The 18,906-nt window shown below is 48.0% G+C and overlaps 1 protein-coding gene across 1 annotated transcript; it reads left to right on the forward strand.

Annotated features, from left to right (window-relative positions):
• The first annotated feature begins 29 nt into the window (after positions 1-29).
• LOC117876652 (pepsin A-like) lies at positions 30-13,112 on the forward strand. The gene is made up of 9 exons (XM_034768916.1): positions 30-1,264; positions 4,799-4,955; positions 5,476-5,593; positions 7,877-7,995; positions 8,765-8,964; positions 10,840-10,956; positions 11,464-11,599; positions 11,738-11,830; positions 12,833-13,112. The coding sequence occupies exons 1-9, from the start codon at positions 1,209-1,211 to the stop codon at positions 12,980-12,982; spliced, it is 1,146 nt and encodes a 381-aa protein (XP_034624807.1). The 5' UTR covers positions 30-1,208; the 3' UTR covers positions 12,983-13,112.
• The last annotated feature ends 5,794 nt before the right edge of the window (positions 13,113-18,906 follow it).

The following is an 18,906-nucleotide window of genomic DNA, read 5'->3' on the forward strand; positions in this document are numbered from 1 at the left end:
TGGGATTTTTATTGTTATTTCAGATAGAGCAGCTGCTCCTGGCATATGGCATAGAACCAACTCCTGTGGATATTCTCCTGCCAGGAACAGGATGGCTGCATTGTCAGGGCTAAGAAGTCAGGCCACCCCACCCATTCAGGCCATTTGGACTTGAACCTATCATCTCTTCCAGGGCCAGGGAATCAGACTCCAGGTTGGGGGCCATCCAGGATCTCCTCCTTTTCTCTCCCCGTAAGGTCTAAGGCATGGTGACCTTACCCTCCGTGACATCTGCTTCCTTATTGCCCTTCAACAATGGCCACCATAGCCCACCAATACCTTAGCCTTGTTATTCCAAAGCACAATTTACAATTTGCCATCAGACACATTGAAGGTAGTCATGTCACACTCATCCACCATTGCGCTATCCATTCACTCCCAAATAAGTAATCACACCCCATCCTTCCCTACCCTCAACTGTCCCTCTAGGAGATGGATGGAGACCACCAACATGTTTCACCCAAGCACTGTCAGGCAACAAAAACTTTTGCTATTGAACTGGGTGAGCGAGAACCAGCACCCTAGAGGTGAAAGGCTCCATATCGAATTCCCAAGTCAGACAGTTGCTCAGACTGTGAGCAGGCCCTACATCCTATTTCCCAGTCCACAGACTTTAACTCTCTGTGCTGACCTGGGCTCAGATTCAGACCAAACTACCTAGAGGCGTAAAGCTCCATATCCCAATTCCTATAAAGAAACCCGTTACTCATTACATGGCTGTACTGTAACTGGTGCTCAAGGTGTGGAAGGCTCCAGTCCCATTGAGGTACCCTCTCTCACAACATGGGGCCAGACTGGAATGAAGAACCAAGTAGAGAATGTCTCAGTATCCCATTGCAATTCTTCTGTGCCTCCTGTCCCATTCTTTAAAGCTACCCCCAGGCATTGCTTTTCAAAGCTTAGACGACCCTGAACTCTCACACCTTCCCTCTAGACGATGCCCCATTTTCAGGTCACAGCCAAGTGAAGGTGGAAATCTATGGACTTTGAGTGTTCTCCAAAATTTCATTTAAGGACATTTTGGAAGATCTTATCGGGAAGGTTTACATTTCTTATCAGGGCTCTTAATGCGATAAGAAAAGCTCTGGGCTGTGTTTTATAAGAAGCAGCACCCAGGCGTTTCTCTACATTCACCACTCATCACCATTGGTTGTGTGTCAGAAAACATCATGAAGTGGCTTCTGCTCCTGAGTTTGGTGGCGCTCTCTCAGTGCCGGGTGACAAAGTGAGTATTGGGGGAACACACCACTTTGGGCTGCTGAATTTGGCTTTCTACATAGCAATGTGTGATTATCAAGGGGAGTGTCTGCACCTCTCTCACTCTCTTCTCTACTTTCCATTCATGTATAGGCAGCAACTGGGAACTACCCCTTAGCTTTGTGTTGTAGCAGAGAAATGAGGAAGGAAGGTTTTGTGGTTAAGGCACTGGAGTGGCGCTTGAGAGATCTGGGTTAATTCCTGGCTCTAATACAGACTCCCTCTGTGACCATGGGGAAGTGATGGAGTCTCTCTCTGGGGATCAGTTCTCTGTGATAATATTAGTGTTTATTTTGGATCATATGAACTGGAACCATAAACTCCCTGAACATTAAATCTCACCAAATGAGGGTCAATCAATCCTCATCATCATATCCACTCATTATACTCCACACCCGAACATAGCCACTCTATGAACTTCATACCCTCATATCTCAATGCCTGTACGTTGACCCATCAACCTTTTACCCCCAATCGGGGATATTGCAGATTATGTATGTATTCCTTATGCTATGTGATCTTAAACCAAACTTTGCACCCTCGATAATCTGTATGTTATTCCCTGATAACTTCTATGCTCAAACTCTGTTCACTTTTTTTTAACATCATCTTAATAAAATTTTTAAATTTGTATTATCACAGTATCTAGGACCCACAAGTCATGGACCAGAACTCCATTGTGCTAGGCACTGGAACACTGTCCCTTCCCTAAGTAGAAAACAACCTTAGTATGAGATAAGAGACAACAGATGGATACAGACAGACCAATGGGGGAGTACAAGTACATGAGGGACAGCGGTCTCTGCACACCAGCAGCCAAACTTTTATTAGTGTTGAGTTTTTTTATAGGCATCATGACAGAGGAGGGATTTGAAGGAGGACAGTGAGGTAGCTCTGCAGATGTTTATGGGGAGGACCTCCTAACTGTAGGGGGCAGGTGGCAGGGAGGAAGCATGAAGGTTCTTGACTGGAAATTTTCCAAGTGGGCAGTGGAGGCTGGCATCCTGGGTCAATGGGAGGTGAGTATCAATAGCTTGATAGCAAATGAGGGATGAGAGGTAGGGTGGGATTGATTGAGTGTGAAGGGCCTTGAAAGTAAAGACAAGCAGCTTATGTCTGATGAGATAGAGAGATGCAAAGAGAGGACTTTAATGGTGTCACGGGATGCTCTACTCACTGCTGGATAGTAACTCTTCCTGGCCTCTCTGGGGATTAGTTCTGTGGGGCCAACACCCCTTTCTGCTGTTGCACTCCATCTCTTTGTTGCTTCCTCTTGATCTGCAGACCTTCTGTCACTCCAGGAACTACTGCTGCTGCCTCTTCGTGACTTGGCCCTCTGTCCAGATCACCATGTGGCTTCCCCTTCTGGGGTATCACAGTCCCTTCTTAGGCTCAGACAGTCTTCCCATTCCCTGCACAGCTGGTGCCACTACCCCAGTGGCTGTTAGGGGAACCCAGACCTGTCCTCTACTCTGGGTTCCAGTTCAGGGACCCTCTAATCAGCAGCCAAGATCTTTGCTGCCACTTTCCCTAAGGCTTTCCTACCAATCTGGCTTCCTCCCCTCCCTGGGTTGGCCAGCCTCCCAGCTTCCTCCTCCCAGGGAGGCTACCTGCCTCTGTAGTCTCAAAACATGCCTCCCTTCTCCTAGGGAGTGACTGCAGCCTATTTCCCTGCAGCCCCCTTCTGCTGTCTGCTCCCGGGCTTTATGGAAGCCCTGCCTGTTCCAGTACAGGTGAGCTTCTTCTAATCAGGGCTATTCTCTCAGCTTTAATTTCCCCATCTTGCTGCCTAATAAGTTAATTGGCCCCTCTGGCCTACCTTAACCCCTTTAGGGGGAGTTTTGGGAGGACACGCCATCACACATGGTCAAAGTGACACACTAGGAAAATTATCTTTGCAGCAGCATTCTGAATGCACATGAGTAGGGCAAGATGGCATTTGTCAAGGCCAGGGAGAAGAATGTTGCAGCAACTAAGACATGAAATGAGGAGAGCTAGGACAAGAGCTATAGCTGTGTGAAGGAAAGGCTGTGTCTCTGAGAGCTTATGCAAGAAGATTTGGCAAGATTTAGACATAGCCCGGACGTGAGGAGCTAGAGGAAAGTCCATGTTGAAGATGACACCAGGATATGGCCTGCGTGAGAGGCAGGATGGTGTGGTTGCCGACAATGATCAAGGAAAGAAATAGTGGGGGAGGGCTTGATGGAAGGAGGAAGATTAGGAGCTCTGTTTTAGTCATTTTGAGGTGGAGCTGACAGTGAGACATCCGTGGGGAAATGTCAGAGACACAGGCCTGTTGGAATTTCTTCCGAGACCCCTTCCTACTTGACTTCCCAAGCACTCAGTTTGACTCCGGATTTCCTCACTCAGGTGTCTTTAGTTGGCATACAGTAAAGCTACGCTGGGCTGATCAGACTCAACTGCAGGGGGTGGATGCAGGGTGCATCACAGATCCAAAGTTACACAAATAACCCTGCTTCCTTTACATACTTTACATCACATTCATTGCATTTACTATATGTTGTATCACACATTTTGGGATTGGCTTGGTTACTTTGTAGGAACCAATCCCTTTACAGCATACTCTATCCACGCCATGTGGGATTTACTCATCTTTATGTTCCCAGCTTATCTTGTCCATTGTTACTCTGTCCTTTGTAAATGATTCCCTTGACGTTCCCTGCCTTATATTGGCTAGTTCAGCCATTCTGTCTCTTGGCTTACCACCCACTTACCTGTCCCAGTTAGCACAGACATTCTGTGTTTAGCCTGCTGATCTATTAACCTCCCTAATCCTGTCTCCCAAAAAATGAGGCCTCCCCCATGTTCAATTACTCCCATCAAGCCTGGCCTACAAGGCCAAGATTTCAGTTTGGACATGAGGAGACAGGTCTAGTGGAGGGCAGTAGATTTGTGAGTTATCGGTATAGATACAGTAGTGGAATTTATGTTTGTGGATAAGATTGCACAGAGATAAGGGGTAGAAGGATAACAGACAGGGATGAAGGATCCCCACAGAAAGTTGAAGGGTGGATCCACTGAAGGCATCAAAGAGTGATTACAGATGTAGGAGGAGAACCATGAGAGGAGAGACATGGAAGTTAAGGGAGAACGTGATTTCAAGCAGAACAGCATAGTTGATGGAGTCAAGGTGACGGATCATACTTCCTTTGTCTATCTTGTCTATTTCAATAGTAACCTCTGCAGGGCAGGAACTGTCTCTTTCTATGTATTAGTACAGCTCCCAGAACGTTGAGCCATCTCTCTTCTAGTACATATAGGCTGGGATTTTCCAAGAGTCCTACAGGAATTATGTGCCCAACTCTCATTGACTTTCAGTGCACTGGGCACCCAGCTCTTTTGCACTCCTTTCATAATCCTAGGTGTACTAAGGGGTCTCAGTGCAATGTAAAAGCTGGATTACACTTTAGGCTCTGAACACAAGGCTTGTCTATTGTTTATTTCCTATTGATCGGTCTCTCTCTCTACCCTTGTTGATTAGGGTCTCCCTGAAGAAGGGGAAATCCCTGAGGCAGAACCTTAAGGAACATGGCTTGCTGAAGGATTTCCTGAGGAATCACCCTTACAACATAGCCTCCAAGTATTTCCCCAACCTGTCCAATGAGTTTGCCAGTGAGCCCCTAACAAACTACATGGACGTGAGTATGGCAGGAGAGCAGGCCTTGTAGCCTCCCTTTCCTCATCAAAGCTTCCCACTTCTCTGCCAAGAGCTGATCTCTCCCTCCTCCCAAAAGTGCCCCAACCGCACTTCCTTACCCATGTGCTTCCAACCAAGCTCCCATTTTGCTGCTACTAAGAACCTGTGCTGGGCCACCCAGCCCTGATTGGATGGGATTAAGAAGAGCACTGGGAACAGCATTCCCAGGGTCTGCTGGCTCCCCCCTACTCACCGTCCCCTCTCACACCCTGATATTTATGGGGACTAGGGTTAAAGACTCTGTGCCTCAGATGCCAGTAGGTGCTAGGAGCCATGCTTGGCAAAGTGATGGCAGAGGAACATCAGGTCAGGCTGAGCCTGTAGCGAGGGCACCATAGTCCAGACCCTCAGCTGGTGTAAATCAGCTTGTGTAGCTATAAAGGTTTACACCAGCTACAGATCTAGCCCTTGGATGGCAATGGATCCCTCTCTTTACATCGTTCTTTATCCTGCTTTGGCAGATGGAGTATTATGGAACCATCTCCATCGGCACCCCAGCCCAGGAGTTCTCCGTCCTCTTCGACACCGGCTCCTCCAACCTGTGGGTGCCCTCCGTGTACTGCTCCAGCACAGCCTGCAGTAAGTCACCTGTAACGCCTCTTGTCTTGGCATTCCTGCTGGGCGGGTTGATTGAAATCATAGAGATTTACATTAGTAAGGAGGAACCTTAATTGAAATAATTGATTTTAATCTTACTTTGCATTTGTACTTTTTAGTTATTTTTCTAAAGGAAGTTGATTCTCACTGGTTTGTTACCACTATAAACATGTTGATTTGCAACTAAATATATCCTTTACATTATATTTGGTACTTTATTTAGCTAATCAGGGGATACACTTAGGGTTGCCAACTGTCTAATCACACAAACCCAAACACCCTTGCTCCGCCCCTGCCCCTTCCCAAAGGCCCCTCCCCAGTCCCGTCCCTTCTTCGAGACCCCACCCAACTCACTCCATCCCCCCTCCCTCTGCCGCTCACTCTCCACAACCCTCACTCACTTTCACCAGCTGGGCCAGGGGGTTGGGGTGCAGGCTCTGGGCTGGGGCCAAGGGGTTCGGAGTGTGGGAGGGGGCACTGGGCTGAGCCTGGGGCAGGGGATTGGAGTGCAGTAGGGGGGAGGGGTGTGAACTCTGGGAATGAGTTTGGGTGCAGGAGGGGGCTCTGGGCTAGGGTAGGGGGTTGGGGTACAGGATACAGGCTTTGGGAGGGAGTTTGGGTGAGGGAGGGGGCTCAGGGCTGGGGGTCAGAGTGGAGGAGGGGGTGTGGTGTGTGGGCTCTGGGAGGGAGTTTGGAGGTTGGAGGGGGCTCAGGGCTGGGGCAGAGGTTTGGGGTGTAGGGTGCAGGCTTTGTCCGGGAGGCACTTACCTCGGGTGGCTCCCGGTCGGTGGTGCAGCAGGGCTAAGGCAGGCTCCCTGCCTGCCCTGGTCCCATGCCACTCCTGGAAATGGCCAGCATGGCCCCAAGGCGGGTGGGGCGGTTCCGTGCTCTGCCCTTGCCTGCAGGCACCAACCCCACAGCTCCCATTGGCTGGACTTCCCGGCCAATGGGAGCAGCGGAGTTGGCGCTGAAGGTGGGGGGAGCGCACAGAGACCCCCTCGCCCTCCCACCAGGGGCTGCAGGTTCGTGCTGGCTGCTTCTGGGAGCACCATAGGGCCAGGGCAGGCAGGGAGCCTGCCTTAGCCTTGCTGCACCACCAGACTTTTAGCAGACTAAAATCTCCCAGATTGACTTCAGTAGCCTCCGGGAGATAGGGCCTGATTCCGGGAGATTCCCGGAGAAACAGGAGGCTTGGCAACCCTAGATACACAATGTCAATACTCATTTGTTTACGCAATTATATAGCTTAATATACAATTATTCAGATAAATAATTTGTACGTTGTTTAATTATGTTAGAGAATGGTGAGGGATGCATTTCTTATTTACTATGTAATTACTTTTTGATTTGTGTCAAACTCAATTTGGATGGAAATTGGAATTCACTTTAAAATGCAAAATCCAGCGTTTTAAAAAAATTAGTTAAAACTCCTTTGAATGGGCTGGATACATAAGAAAGAAAAATTTATCAAAACATGTTTTGCATTTAAAAATAACAGATTTATGAAAAAAAGGAAGTGTTATCTGTAATTAGTGAATTGAACTGATTGTTTCTGATCAGCGTGTCCTTCAAGATTTTAGAACTTGTAGATCTCATCCTCTCGCACCTAGTTTTTACTCAGAGAAAGAGGAAAACAGGCATTCCCGCTTTTCAATTTCCAATTAACTTCTTAAGTTGGAATGAACTAATCCGTGAACTGAACTAGTTAATAAACAGATATAAAGAAAGTATTCGCTCTGCACTTGCAGAAGAGGCTACTGCTGTCAAAAGCTTATTTAGCACCTGAAGAAATTCTGTTTCCAAATTATGAGAGCATTGAAATTCCACCAGTTCCGTTGACTTTCTTTAAAGGCAGAAAACATGCGCTGCTTAATAGTAACCTTTGTATGTAATTTAAATGATTTTAGTGAATTTTAGTAAGTTTAGGCCTATGTTATCCTAATATCAAGGTTAATTTTTTAAATAGGATTTTTTTTAATCGTCTATTTTTATCCACCTCAGAAGCCAGAGAGCAGTAGATCTCCCTCCATTGTTCCTCCATGTACTACATGGTGTTAGAGGGGAAACAGGCCCTAGTAAGACAAGAAGCTAGATCCACAAAGGCACTTAGGTGGGGCAATGCTGAGCACTGCAATGCTTGACTCTTAGGCACCCTGTCCCCACTAAGGAATTCATAGCCTGTTTAGGCATCCAGGCTCTCTATACAACACATGGGGAGAGTTACAAGTGTCAGTCTGTGACCATCTGACTCTTCTGTACTTGCAGCAAACCACAACAAATTCAACCCATCAGACTCCTCCACCTATGAGGCCACTAATGAGAGTCTCTCCATCCAGTATGGCAGTGGCAGCATGACCGGATTCCTGGCCTACGACACCGTCCAGGTAAATCACAAGAAAGGATCAAGATTAGGAGTTATGAGGACAAGACGCATCTAGGAATCTAAAGAGGAATTCCACGTGGGAGGGGGATAGAGAAAGGGTAGAGAAGAGAGCAGATAAAACCAGAGAAAGAGGTGGGAAACACAGAGCAAGACAGAGATCATCTGAATTTTTGTATCATGTTAATTTAGATTCTGTTTTACCCACTTACAGAGTGCATCTCATAGGTTGACTCATATTGAAGAGGGTAGGGTGTACAGCACCTCTGCTCTCTACTGTATGGAATAGAGTTGCTCTGCTGTGTGCCATAGGTCCTATAGAGTCAGTGACTATAGGAGTTTCTCCTTTGTATGGCAGGGAGGCTTTTAGAGCAGGAGGATCTCAGTTTTCCCTCTGCTGTTGGCATGAAGTGTGGAGTGAGTGTGGCATCCAGAATAGGAACAACTGCTAAATCCTAGGTGATCAAAGGGTTTTTATAGGATTGTTAATACATATAATACCCATTCAAATTATTCTCAATGCTGAGGCCTCATTCTGATCTCATGCTGGTAACTCTGCCCACTTCAGTTGAACGATTTTACAAAGAATGAAATCAAAGTCAGACCCATTTAGCGCCTACACACGTAATCGTCATTCATAGGCTACTCCTATATGGGGGGAGAACAGAGTTCAGCCTCTGAGAACTCCCCACCTATGAATTTCCCTCTGGTAGGACTTAACAGCTTCTCCTCGGACGTAGCATGTGTCTGATTGTCCCCATCTCTCCCCCAAGGTTGGAGGCATTGTGGACACCAAACAGATTTTTGGCCTGAGTGAAACTGAGCCCGGCACAGCCTTTGAGTACTCCGAATTTGATGGGATCCTGGGTCTGGCCTTCCCAAGCATCGCCTCTTCTGGAGCTACCCCCGTCTTCGACAACATGATGAATGAGGGTTTGGTGTCCCAGGACCTCTTCTCTGTCTACCTGAGCTCGTAAGTCAGGGCTGGAAACAGCCCATCTGCTGCAGTGAGATTACTGTTCCTATAGCGCCTCTCACACTGAGTGATCCCTGCAACGTTTGCATCAGAATTCCCCAAAAGCAGCTGTGATGGGTTTGGTCACAGAGACCCCCTTGGGACTGTCACCTGAGGTGCTGAAGTTACCTCTGAGCCCCTTTTCCCTGCCAGCTTGGGACTCCAGAACCCTGACTTGTTGAGCCAGACACGCTAGCCTGCTGCAACACAGACCCAGGTCTGGTCAACGCTCCTGAAGTTGCAGACTTTAACCAAAAACTGCTCAGCAGGTCACCTATCTCCAGCATCCGACACTCAGTTCCCAATGGGATCCAAACCCCAAATAAATTCGTATTACTCTGTACAATGCTTATACAGGGTAAACTCATACATTGTCCGCTCTCTAATAACACTGATAGACAGATATGCACAGCTGTTTGCTGCCCCAGGTATTGATCACTTACTCTGGGTTTACTAATAAACAAGAGTGATTTTATTAAGTATAAAAAGTAGGATTTAATACTTCCAATGGTTCCAAGTAATAACAGACAGAACAAAGTAAGTCACCAAACAAAATAAAGCAAAAGCATGCAAGTCTAAGCCTAATACATTAAGAAACTGATTACAGGTAAAAGCTCACCCTCAGAGATGTTCCAATAAGCTTCTTTCACAGATTAGACTCCTTCCTAGTCTGGGCCCAGTCCTTTCGCTGGTACAGTCTTTGTTAGTTCCAACAGGCATCTTAGGTGGAAACTAGGCGTTTCTCATGACTGGAAGCCTCCTTTGTTCTGTTCCACCCCCTTTTATAGCTTTGATACAAGGCAGGAATCTTTTGTCTCTCTCGGTCCCTATGCCTCCTTCTAAATGGAAAAGCCCCAGGTTTAAGATGGATTGCAGTATCAGCTCACATGTCCTGTGAGATTCCAAGCCTTCATTTTTCCTGGCCTGACTGACAGGAAGGCTTGCAAGTAAACAGAGCCATTTACAACCAATTGTCCTAGTTGATGGGAGCCATCAAGATTCCAAACCACCATTAATGGCCCACACTTTGCATAACTACAATGGGACTTCAGAGTTATATTTAATATTTCTAGTTTCAGATACAAGAATGATACATTTATACAAATAGGATGAACATACTCAGTAGATTATAAGCTTTGTAATGATACCTTACAAGAGACCTTTTGCATGAAGCATATTCCAGTTCCATTATATTCACACTCATTAGCATATTTTCATAAAATCATATGGAGTGCAACATCACACATTCTGTGCTGGTGATGTAAGTTTTTGGGATCAGAAATGAACACTACTATTTCTAATGATTACATTAAAGCATCAGGGCCATATCAAGCACTGCCCAGGGCCACATCAAGCACTGCCCAGTGCCGAAGTAGGTCATCTGTATTACATTGACTCCTGGGGGAAAAGTTCCCCCAAACGTGTCACCCACATGGTTCCCTCACTTAGCATCTTCTAGCACCAGACAGAACTATCTACTTGGTACTGACTCAGAGGAAAGAGCAGCACCTACTGAGTGACTGACACCACTGCCTCAAACACCTGGGCCTTTCCTTGAAGGTTTCCTATCCAGTTTTAGGGCAAGTCCAATCATGATTAGCTTTTGAGATCTAGCAAGAGACAGGGGAAAGTGATATTAAAGTAGGGGGTGAGACACCGCTCTCATCCAACCATCTTGTCCTTACTCTGCTACTAGATGCTGATGTGCCCAGCTCTGACTCTACCCCAGCACTCCCCAGCTGTGGTCCTTTTCTAACAGACGGCGCGTTTCCTATTGTCTTGTTAGCCGATCATTCATGGATCTTCCTTGACTCTCCTTTCTCCCTTCTCCAGTGATGAGCAGAGTGGAAGCTTCGTGATGTTTGGTGGCATCGACTCATCTTACTACTCTGGGAGCCTCAACTGGATCCCTCTCTCTGCTGAGACTTACTGGGAAATCACTATGGACAGGTATCACCCACCCCTTGGCCTCCCGTTCATTGTGCCACCTTGAGGAGACAGGCAAAAGGAGATGTAGGGGAAGCTTAAATTACAGAGTCTAGACAAGATGAGAGACACGGGAGTCAGAATCATGCCTTCCTTGGACCTATAGGAAAGGGGCTCACCAGCGAGGAGGTTAGATCAGTCGTTCTCCACCTCGTCCATACCAGTAACCTTCATCTGGCCAGTTCTGCTTAGCAATAAAGGAAAGGGCTTGGTGGTCACGACCCCTTGACATCTGTTTGTGACCCCCAGGCTAGATCGGTCACACTCGCAGAAGGTTGTAGGATGAGGTGCGACGGGCAATAGCCAAGAAAGGTTGAGGCTGAAACATCAGGGGAAATTTCTTGGCAGTCGTAGCAAGGGGGCGGTGGGGCAGCTCCACCCTGCAGGCCTCTCACTGCTGCCTCGTGGGCTGAGTGGAAATGAGATTGGGAGTGTTTCTAGGGACGTCCCCCCTGACTCTCTCTCTTCCAGCATCACCATGAATGGAGAGACCATCGCTTGCTCTAGTGGCTGCCAGGCTATAATTGACACTGGCACTTCTCTGCTGGCTGGGCCTTCTACTGGCATCTCCAACATCGAGTCCTACATTGGCGCCAGCGATGGCACGGTAAGGGCAGGGATCAGAGACGGACACTTTTAGAGCTATCTGCTACACATGGATGTGATGCTCCATCTCTCTCATTGGAGGGCCTAGTGGCCAAGACATGCCTAACCTTTCCTCCATGTGTTAACTTCCTCCCTGCAGATCAGCTGCAGTGCCATGAGCAGCCTGCCCAACATCGTCTTCAACATCAACGGCATCGAGTTCCCTGTGCCCGCCAGTGCCTACATCATTGATGTGAGTGTTCTCCTCAGAAAGCCGCCTTGGGGCCGCTTAACGAGGGCTTGTGCCTGAGGCCATTGCACTGAGCATGCTGGCAACTGCCCCCTGCACAGCCGGCATGAACCTGCAGGAGCATCACTGAGACGCAGCTCAGACTCTGTCCCCAGTATGAGAGTGGGGAGGCAGAGAGCTCTTCCCCCAAAGGGATCCAAGGGGAGGGACGGTCAAAATCAAGGAAGGCTCACAGTGAAAGTCACATACCGCAAGAGAAGTAAAGCAGCCTGTAGAGCTGGCCACCGTAGGAGATCACCAGGGCAGGGGCCTTACTGGGCTGGGAGAGAATTAAATGAGCAGCTACCCAAGCTGGGAGGTTAGATCAAGAGAGATCACTGCCTTGCGCTCCAGGGCATGGGTACCTGGGCATCAGGAAGGAGTTTTCCTCCCCCATGATAAAAGTTTGCTCCCATCTGGGGAGGAACAGGTAAGCTGTTTAACAGCACACAACACCAGCTGATAGCAGGTAGTGGGGAAGTCCAAATCCACTTATAATCACAGCAGGATTTCTGGTGGCAGAAAGTAATCGCTCCCTTTGGAATCCAGCCAGGAGCCTGGGGAGAGCATGCTTTGTCTCCCCAAGGGATGTGTCATGAACAGAAGTGGTAAGAACCTTGCTTTTCTTCCCATTTGAAAGTTTGCACTCCTTAGCCTCAGACCCTCACCCCTGAGGCACTGAGGCTGTTCTGAGGCCCAGATCCACAAAGGTAGGTCAATAGGGGTTAGGTATCTAAATAGCTCCAAACATTGGGGACCAACTCACCAGTGCCACTCCCTATGGCCCATAGAGATCTCCCATCAAAGCCCTGACCCAGCCTAATGCTCCTTAGCTTGGGAGCTTTGAGAGCACAGCAGAAGATGGTACAGGCACAGGCACAGGTATGTGCAAGCTCTACAGGATGATAACTCAAGGGATTATTGAAGTTCCTGCCCAATAATTATGTCCTATTTTTCCTGGTGCAGGACTCTGGCTCTTGTAGCTCTGGCTTTGAAAGCATCGATGTCCCCACCTCCTCTGGAGAGCTCTGGATCCTTGGAGATGTCTTCATCCGCCAGTACTACGTTGTCTTCGACAGGGCCAACAACCAGGTGGCCCTGGCCTCTGTGGCATGAACACAGCGCCATCCCTAGGACACTGCCATGGAACACTGACCCTGGAGAGTCTCTGTTTCTCTAGAGCCCCAACACTGCGTATCGGTCTAGTGACCCCACCCCACACTCACCCTCTGTCCTGTAATTTTACCCACAGTAGAATAAAGTAATATAAGTGCATTCGAGTGAATTGTTTCTCTTTGATGGGGTGAATGACTCAGATTCCACTGTGACGGGTTGGATCACAAAAACCCCCTTGGGAGCTGCCACCGGATGTGCAAAGACTACCCCTGCTCCTGTTTTCCCTGCCAGCTCAGGACTCCAGCACCCTGTCTTGCTGAGCCAGGCACTCCAGTCTGCTCTAACACAGACACAGGGTCTGAATCACTTGTCCCAAAGCTGCAAGTTTACCTGAAAACAGCTCACAGTAGTGTGCATGTCTTTAGCACTCAGATGCCCAACTCCCAATGGGGTCTAAACCCAAATAAATCCGTTTTACCCTGCATAAAGCTTATGCAGGGCAAACTCATAAATTGTTAGCCCTCTATAACACTGATAGAGAGATATGCACAGTTGTTTGCTCCCCCGGGTATTAATACATACTCTGAGTAAATTATTAAATAAAAAGTGATGTTATTAAATACAGACAGTAGGATTTAAGTGGTTCCAAGTAGTAACAGACAGAACAAAGTAAGTCACCAAGCAAAATAAAATAAAATGCGCAAATCTATGTCTAATCAAACTGAATACAGATAATCTCACCCTCAGAGATGCTTCAGTAAGCTTTTTCTCAGACTGGACACCTTCCAGGCCTGGGCACAGTTCTTTCCCCTGGTACAGCTCTTGTTGCAGCTCAGGTGGTAGCTAGGGGATTCTTCATGATGGCTCCTCCCCTCCTCTGTTCTCTTCCACCCCTTTATATATCTTCTGCATAAGGCAGGAACCCTTTGTCCCTCTGGGTTTCCAACCCCCCCTCACTGGAAAAGCACCAGGTTAAAGATGGATTCCAGTTCAGGTGACATGATCACAAGTCACTGCAAGACTTCATTACTCACTTGCCAGTACACTGCACAATGTCACATCCACCACTGTGAAGAGGGAGATGTACCTTCTGCGAGCGCCCCTCATTCCTGACGGGGAGCCCCTATTGCTATTCCTGCCTTGCCCCTCCCCATCTCCCTCTGTGCCAACACATCTCACTCCTGATTTGTTTGATTTGTTTACTTCCAACAGTAACTTGTGAAATGGCTTTCTGGGTGTGAGCCATGCTATCAAATCCTGATGTCTTAAGGAGGGCAGGACTGTTAATTGCTTATCACAGCAGGCCCCATCTATCCCCAGTTGGGCCTGGAGGGTGGTGAGGTCTGGCTCTGTAGCCTAATGACCTGACCTCTGTCCTTCCCTGCAGTTTCCTACTGAGCTATCTGCACTGTAGCACTCCATCCAAGGGGCCCAGAGGATGCTCATTGGCTGCAATGATTCACATCCACTCATTGGATGTGCCTATCCTGCCATCTAGCACCTTGGAGCTGGCTGGGAGCTGCCCTGTTGCCCAGCGGTTGGTGCTGTGCAGTCCCTGTGTTACCCCAAAAATTGGATTTTGGGGCACTCCTGGAATAGCTTATCGCCCCCTTAATCTCTTCTTCCCGAGGTAAAGGTTTCTGGGATAGTTAAGGTAACATTTAAAGGACATGGATACAACCTTTCAATAAAATGAGTGACACAGGCAGTATTCTTTTCCAAAACCCGATCTTTTTATTAATGTAACTAGTAATCCCTATTGCGATATGATCTAAAATTAAAAATGAGACATGAATTCCCCTATTGCAAGTTAAAGATCATTTAAACCACAAGAGCATGCAGTTTAAATGATTCTAAGTGATGTGCTCTATTGCAGATGGCCAGTCTGCAATAAATCACTGACAGCAGTTCTTCAAATGTACTTTAAATTTTACATATTTAAACCACAATTAACACACTCATACATCCACATACTAATACCATTACTCTATCACTATACTAGCTTATGCCATGCGATACAATCTAACAGGCTTACGGTGATTTAACTGTATTGTCTCTGCCACTGCGGCTGCTTCAACTTTTTTGCCTGCTTGCTTTTCTCCACTCTTCTCCCAACTTTTCTCTCTTACAGCTGGTTCTTCCAATTGATCTTCTCTGTTCTATCTGCCTCAACTGTGTCATCATTTTATATTGTCCTGTCTGAACTTTCTATATGCTTTTTTTAAACTTTACAACTTCATACATTTTTTTTTTACTACACATTCATTGATGCTCACTGACACTTGTTTACTTCAGAGTTACTGGCTGCTGAGACATATCATGTGACCCTAAGCTTCCAATCGTATGTGGTCTACAGCTTCCGATGGTGGAGTGACTTATGCTTATTTAAAAATGTAGGTCAGGAATACAAAATGTAGTCTGGGGAATTTCTGGTATCACCTGCTCTGATTCACGGTCGCTGACTGACAGACCAATTAAGGTCTGAGCCAGCGCCTAGTAAAGACTCCAATTGACTCCAGTGGGCTTTGGATCAGGCTGTTCTTTGCAAAGTCAAGTCCATTTCTTGCAACAACATTTATTTGACCTGGTTATTGGCTATGCCAAAAATAAGTCTGTCTCTGATTAGTCCATCTGGTACTTGTCCAAATTCACATGACCATGTATTATATAATAGTCAGTGGTTTCAGATGGCCCCTTGTTCTTTGCAGAGAAAATGCAATGTCATTCCCAGTTGACATATTTGTATGAATCACAGTATTCCTGGAATGCCTGATGTGATGTTGCACTCCATAATGTTTTATGGAAATATGCTTATGAGTGTGAATATAATGGAACTGAAATATGCTTGTCACACAAGGTCTCTTGTAAGGTATCATTACAAAGCTTATAATCTACTGAGTGTGGTCATCCTATTTGTATAAATGTATCATTCTTGTATCTGAAACTAGAAATATGAAATATAACTCTGAAGTCCCATTGTAGTTATGCAAAGTGTGGGCCATTAATGGTGGTTTGGAATCTTGATGGCTCCCATCAACTAGGACAATTGGTTGTAAATGGCTCTGTTTACTTGCAAGCCTTCGTGTGAGTCAGGCCAGGAAGAATGAAGGCTTGGGGGGGTCTCACAGGACATGTGACCATGTCACCTGGTACAGGAATCCATCTTAAACCTGGGGCTTTTCCATTTAGGAGGGGTGGGGACCCAGAGAGACAAAAGAGTCCCGCCTTCTGCCAAAGCTATAAAAGGGGGTGGAACCAGTAATTAGCTGCCAAAATCTTAACAAACGGTTCCCTCCTCACCCCACAAGGCGGTCGTGGCCCACCCCCCCGCCCCCCGGGACTCCTGCCCCATCCAACCCCCCGCGTTCCTTGACGCCCCTCCCGGGAGCCCTGCCCCATCCAACCACCCCTTCTCCCTGTTCCCTGACTGCCCCTGGAACCCTTGCCCCTGACTGCCTCCCACCGCCCCATCCAACCCCCCCTCCTTCATGACTGCTCCCCCAGGACCTTTGCCCCTATTCAACCCCCCTGTTCCCCGCCCTCTGACTGCCCTGACCCCTATCCACCTCCCCACCCCCGACCACCCCCCCGAACTCCCCTGCCCTCTATCCAACCCCCCTGCTCCCTGCCCCCTTACCGCGCTGCCTGGAGGTGGCTGGCGGCGCTACAGCCACGCTGCTTGGCTGGAGCTGGGCCACACCGCCGCCGCGCAGCGCCTGGAGCACGGGGTCAGGCCGAGCTCGCAGCCCCCCCGCTTCCCGCGATCAGCTGTTCGCGCGGGAAACCTGGGAGGGCTCCAGAAGCAAGCAGCGGCTTCGCGCTCAGGCCCAGGGAGCCGGAGGTGGAGATGAGCTGGGGTGGGGAGCGGTTCCCCTGCGCGCCCCCTGAGTTACCTGCTGTGGCGCGGGCTGCCCCCCCCCAGCCCCAGCTCACCTCCGCCTCCATAGACCTGAGCATGAAGCCGCCGCACTGCTTCTCTGCCCTCCCAGGCTTCCCGCTCGAACAGCTGATTCGCGGGAAGCGGGGGGGAGGGGGAGAAGTGGGACGGAGCGTTCAGGGGAGGAGGAGGAGGCAGAGCGGAGGTGAGCTGGGGCTGGGGGGCGGGGCGGGGAGCTGCTGGTGGGTGCTCTGCACTCACCAAATTTTCCCAGTGCGTGCTCCAGCCCCGGAGCACCCACGGAGTCAGCGCCTAAGGCACTGTCATAACTATAAAGGGAAGGGTAATAGCTGTCCTGTGTACAGTACTATAAAAATCCCTCCTGGCCAGAGACTCCAAAATCCTTTTCCCTGTAAAGGGTTAAGAAGCTCAGGTAACCTGGCTGGCATCTGACCTAAAGGACCAATAAGGGGACAATATACTTTCAAATCTTGGGGGGGGGGGAAGGCTGTTGTTTGTGTTCTTTGTTTGTGAGTGTGTTCGTTCTCGGGGACTGAGAGGGACCAGACATCAATCCAGGTTCTCCACATCTTTCTAAACAAGTCTCTCCTATTTCAAACTTGTAAGTAAATAGCCAGGCAAGGTGTGTTAGTTTTCCTTTGTTTTCTCAACTTGTAAATGTACCTTTTACTAGAGTGTTTATCTTTGTTTGCTGTACTTTGAACCTGAGACTAGAGGGGAGTCCTCTGAGCTCTTTAAGTTTGATTACCCTGTAAGGTTAATTTCCATACTGATTTTACAGAGATGATTTTTACCTTTTTCTTTAATTAAAAACCTTCTTTTTAAGAACCTGATTGATTTTTCCTTGTTCAAGATCCAAGGGGTGGATCCTGATTCACCAGGAGTTGGTGGGAGGAAGGAGGGGAATGGTTAATTTCCCCTTGTTTTAAATCCAAGGGGTTTGGATTTGTTTTCACCAGGGAATTGGTGAAGGTTTTTCAAGGCTTCCCAGGGAGGGAATCCATTGAAATGGTGGCAGCCGAACCAGAGCTAAGCTGGTAGTTAAGCTTAGAAGTTTTCATGCAGGCCCCTACATTTGTACCCTAAAGTTCAAAGTGGGGATCCAGCCCTGACAGGGGGGGAGGGGGAGAAGTGGGACGGAGCGTTCAGGGGAGGAGGAGGAGGCAGAGTGGAGGTGAGCTGGGGCTGGGGGGCGGGGCGGGGAGCTGCTGGTGGGTGCTCTGCACTCACCAAATTTTCCCAGTGGGTGCTCCAGCCCCGGAGCACCCACGGAGTCAGCGCCTAAGGCACCACTTTTGGATAATGTGCTCGGGGGAGCAGCCGCTCCCCCTGCTCCCACCCTAGCTACGCTCCTGGGTCATTTCAACTTACTGGTTGCTAAATTTAGAAGCCCTTTTAGAACCGGTTGTCCCGCGCAGGACAACCGGTTCTAAAATGGCTTCTAAATTTAACAATCGGTTCCCGCGAACCGGTGCGAACTGGCTCCAGCTCACCACTGGGTGGAACAGAACAAAAGAGGCTTCCAGTCATGAGAAACACTTAGTTTCCACCTAAGATGGCTGTTGGAACTAACAAAGACTGTACCGGGGAAAGGACTGGGCCCAGACTAGGAAAGAGTCTAGTCTGTGAAAGAAGTTTATTGGAACATCTCTGAGGGTGAGATTTTACCGCTAATCAGTTTCTTAATGTATTAGGTTTAGACTTGGGTGCTTTTGCTTTATTTTGTTTGGTGACTTACTTTGATTCTGTCTGTTATTACTTGAAACCACTTAAATACTACTTTTTATACTTAATAAAATCACTCTTATTTATTGGTAAACCCAGAGTAAGTGAACAATACCTGGGGCAGCAAACAGCTGTGCATATCTCTCTATCAGTGTTATTAGAGAGCAGACAATGTATGAGTTTACCCTGTATAAGCTTTATACAGAGTAAAACAGATTTATTTGGGGTTTGGATCCCACTGGGAACTGGGTGTCTAGGAGATAGGTGACCTGCTGAGCAGTTTTTGGTTAAAGTCTGCAGC

Source organism: Trachemys scripta, chromosome 4 (genome assembly GCF_013100865.1).
Source record: "Trachemys scripta elegans isolate TJP31775 chromosome 4, CAS_Tse_1.0, whole genome shotgun sequence".
NCBI classification, from domain to species: Eukaryota; Metazoa; Chordata; order Testudines; family Emydidae; genus Trachemys; species Trachemys scripta.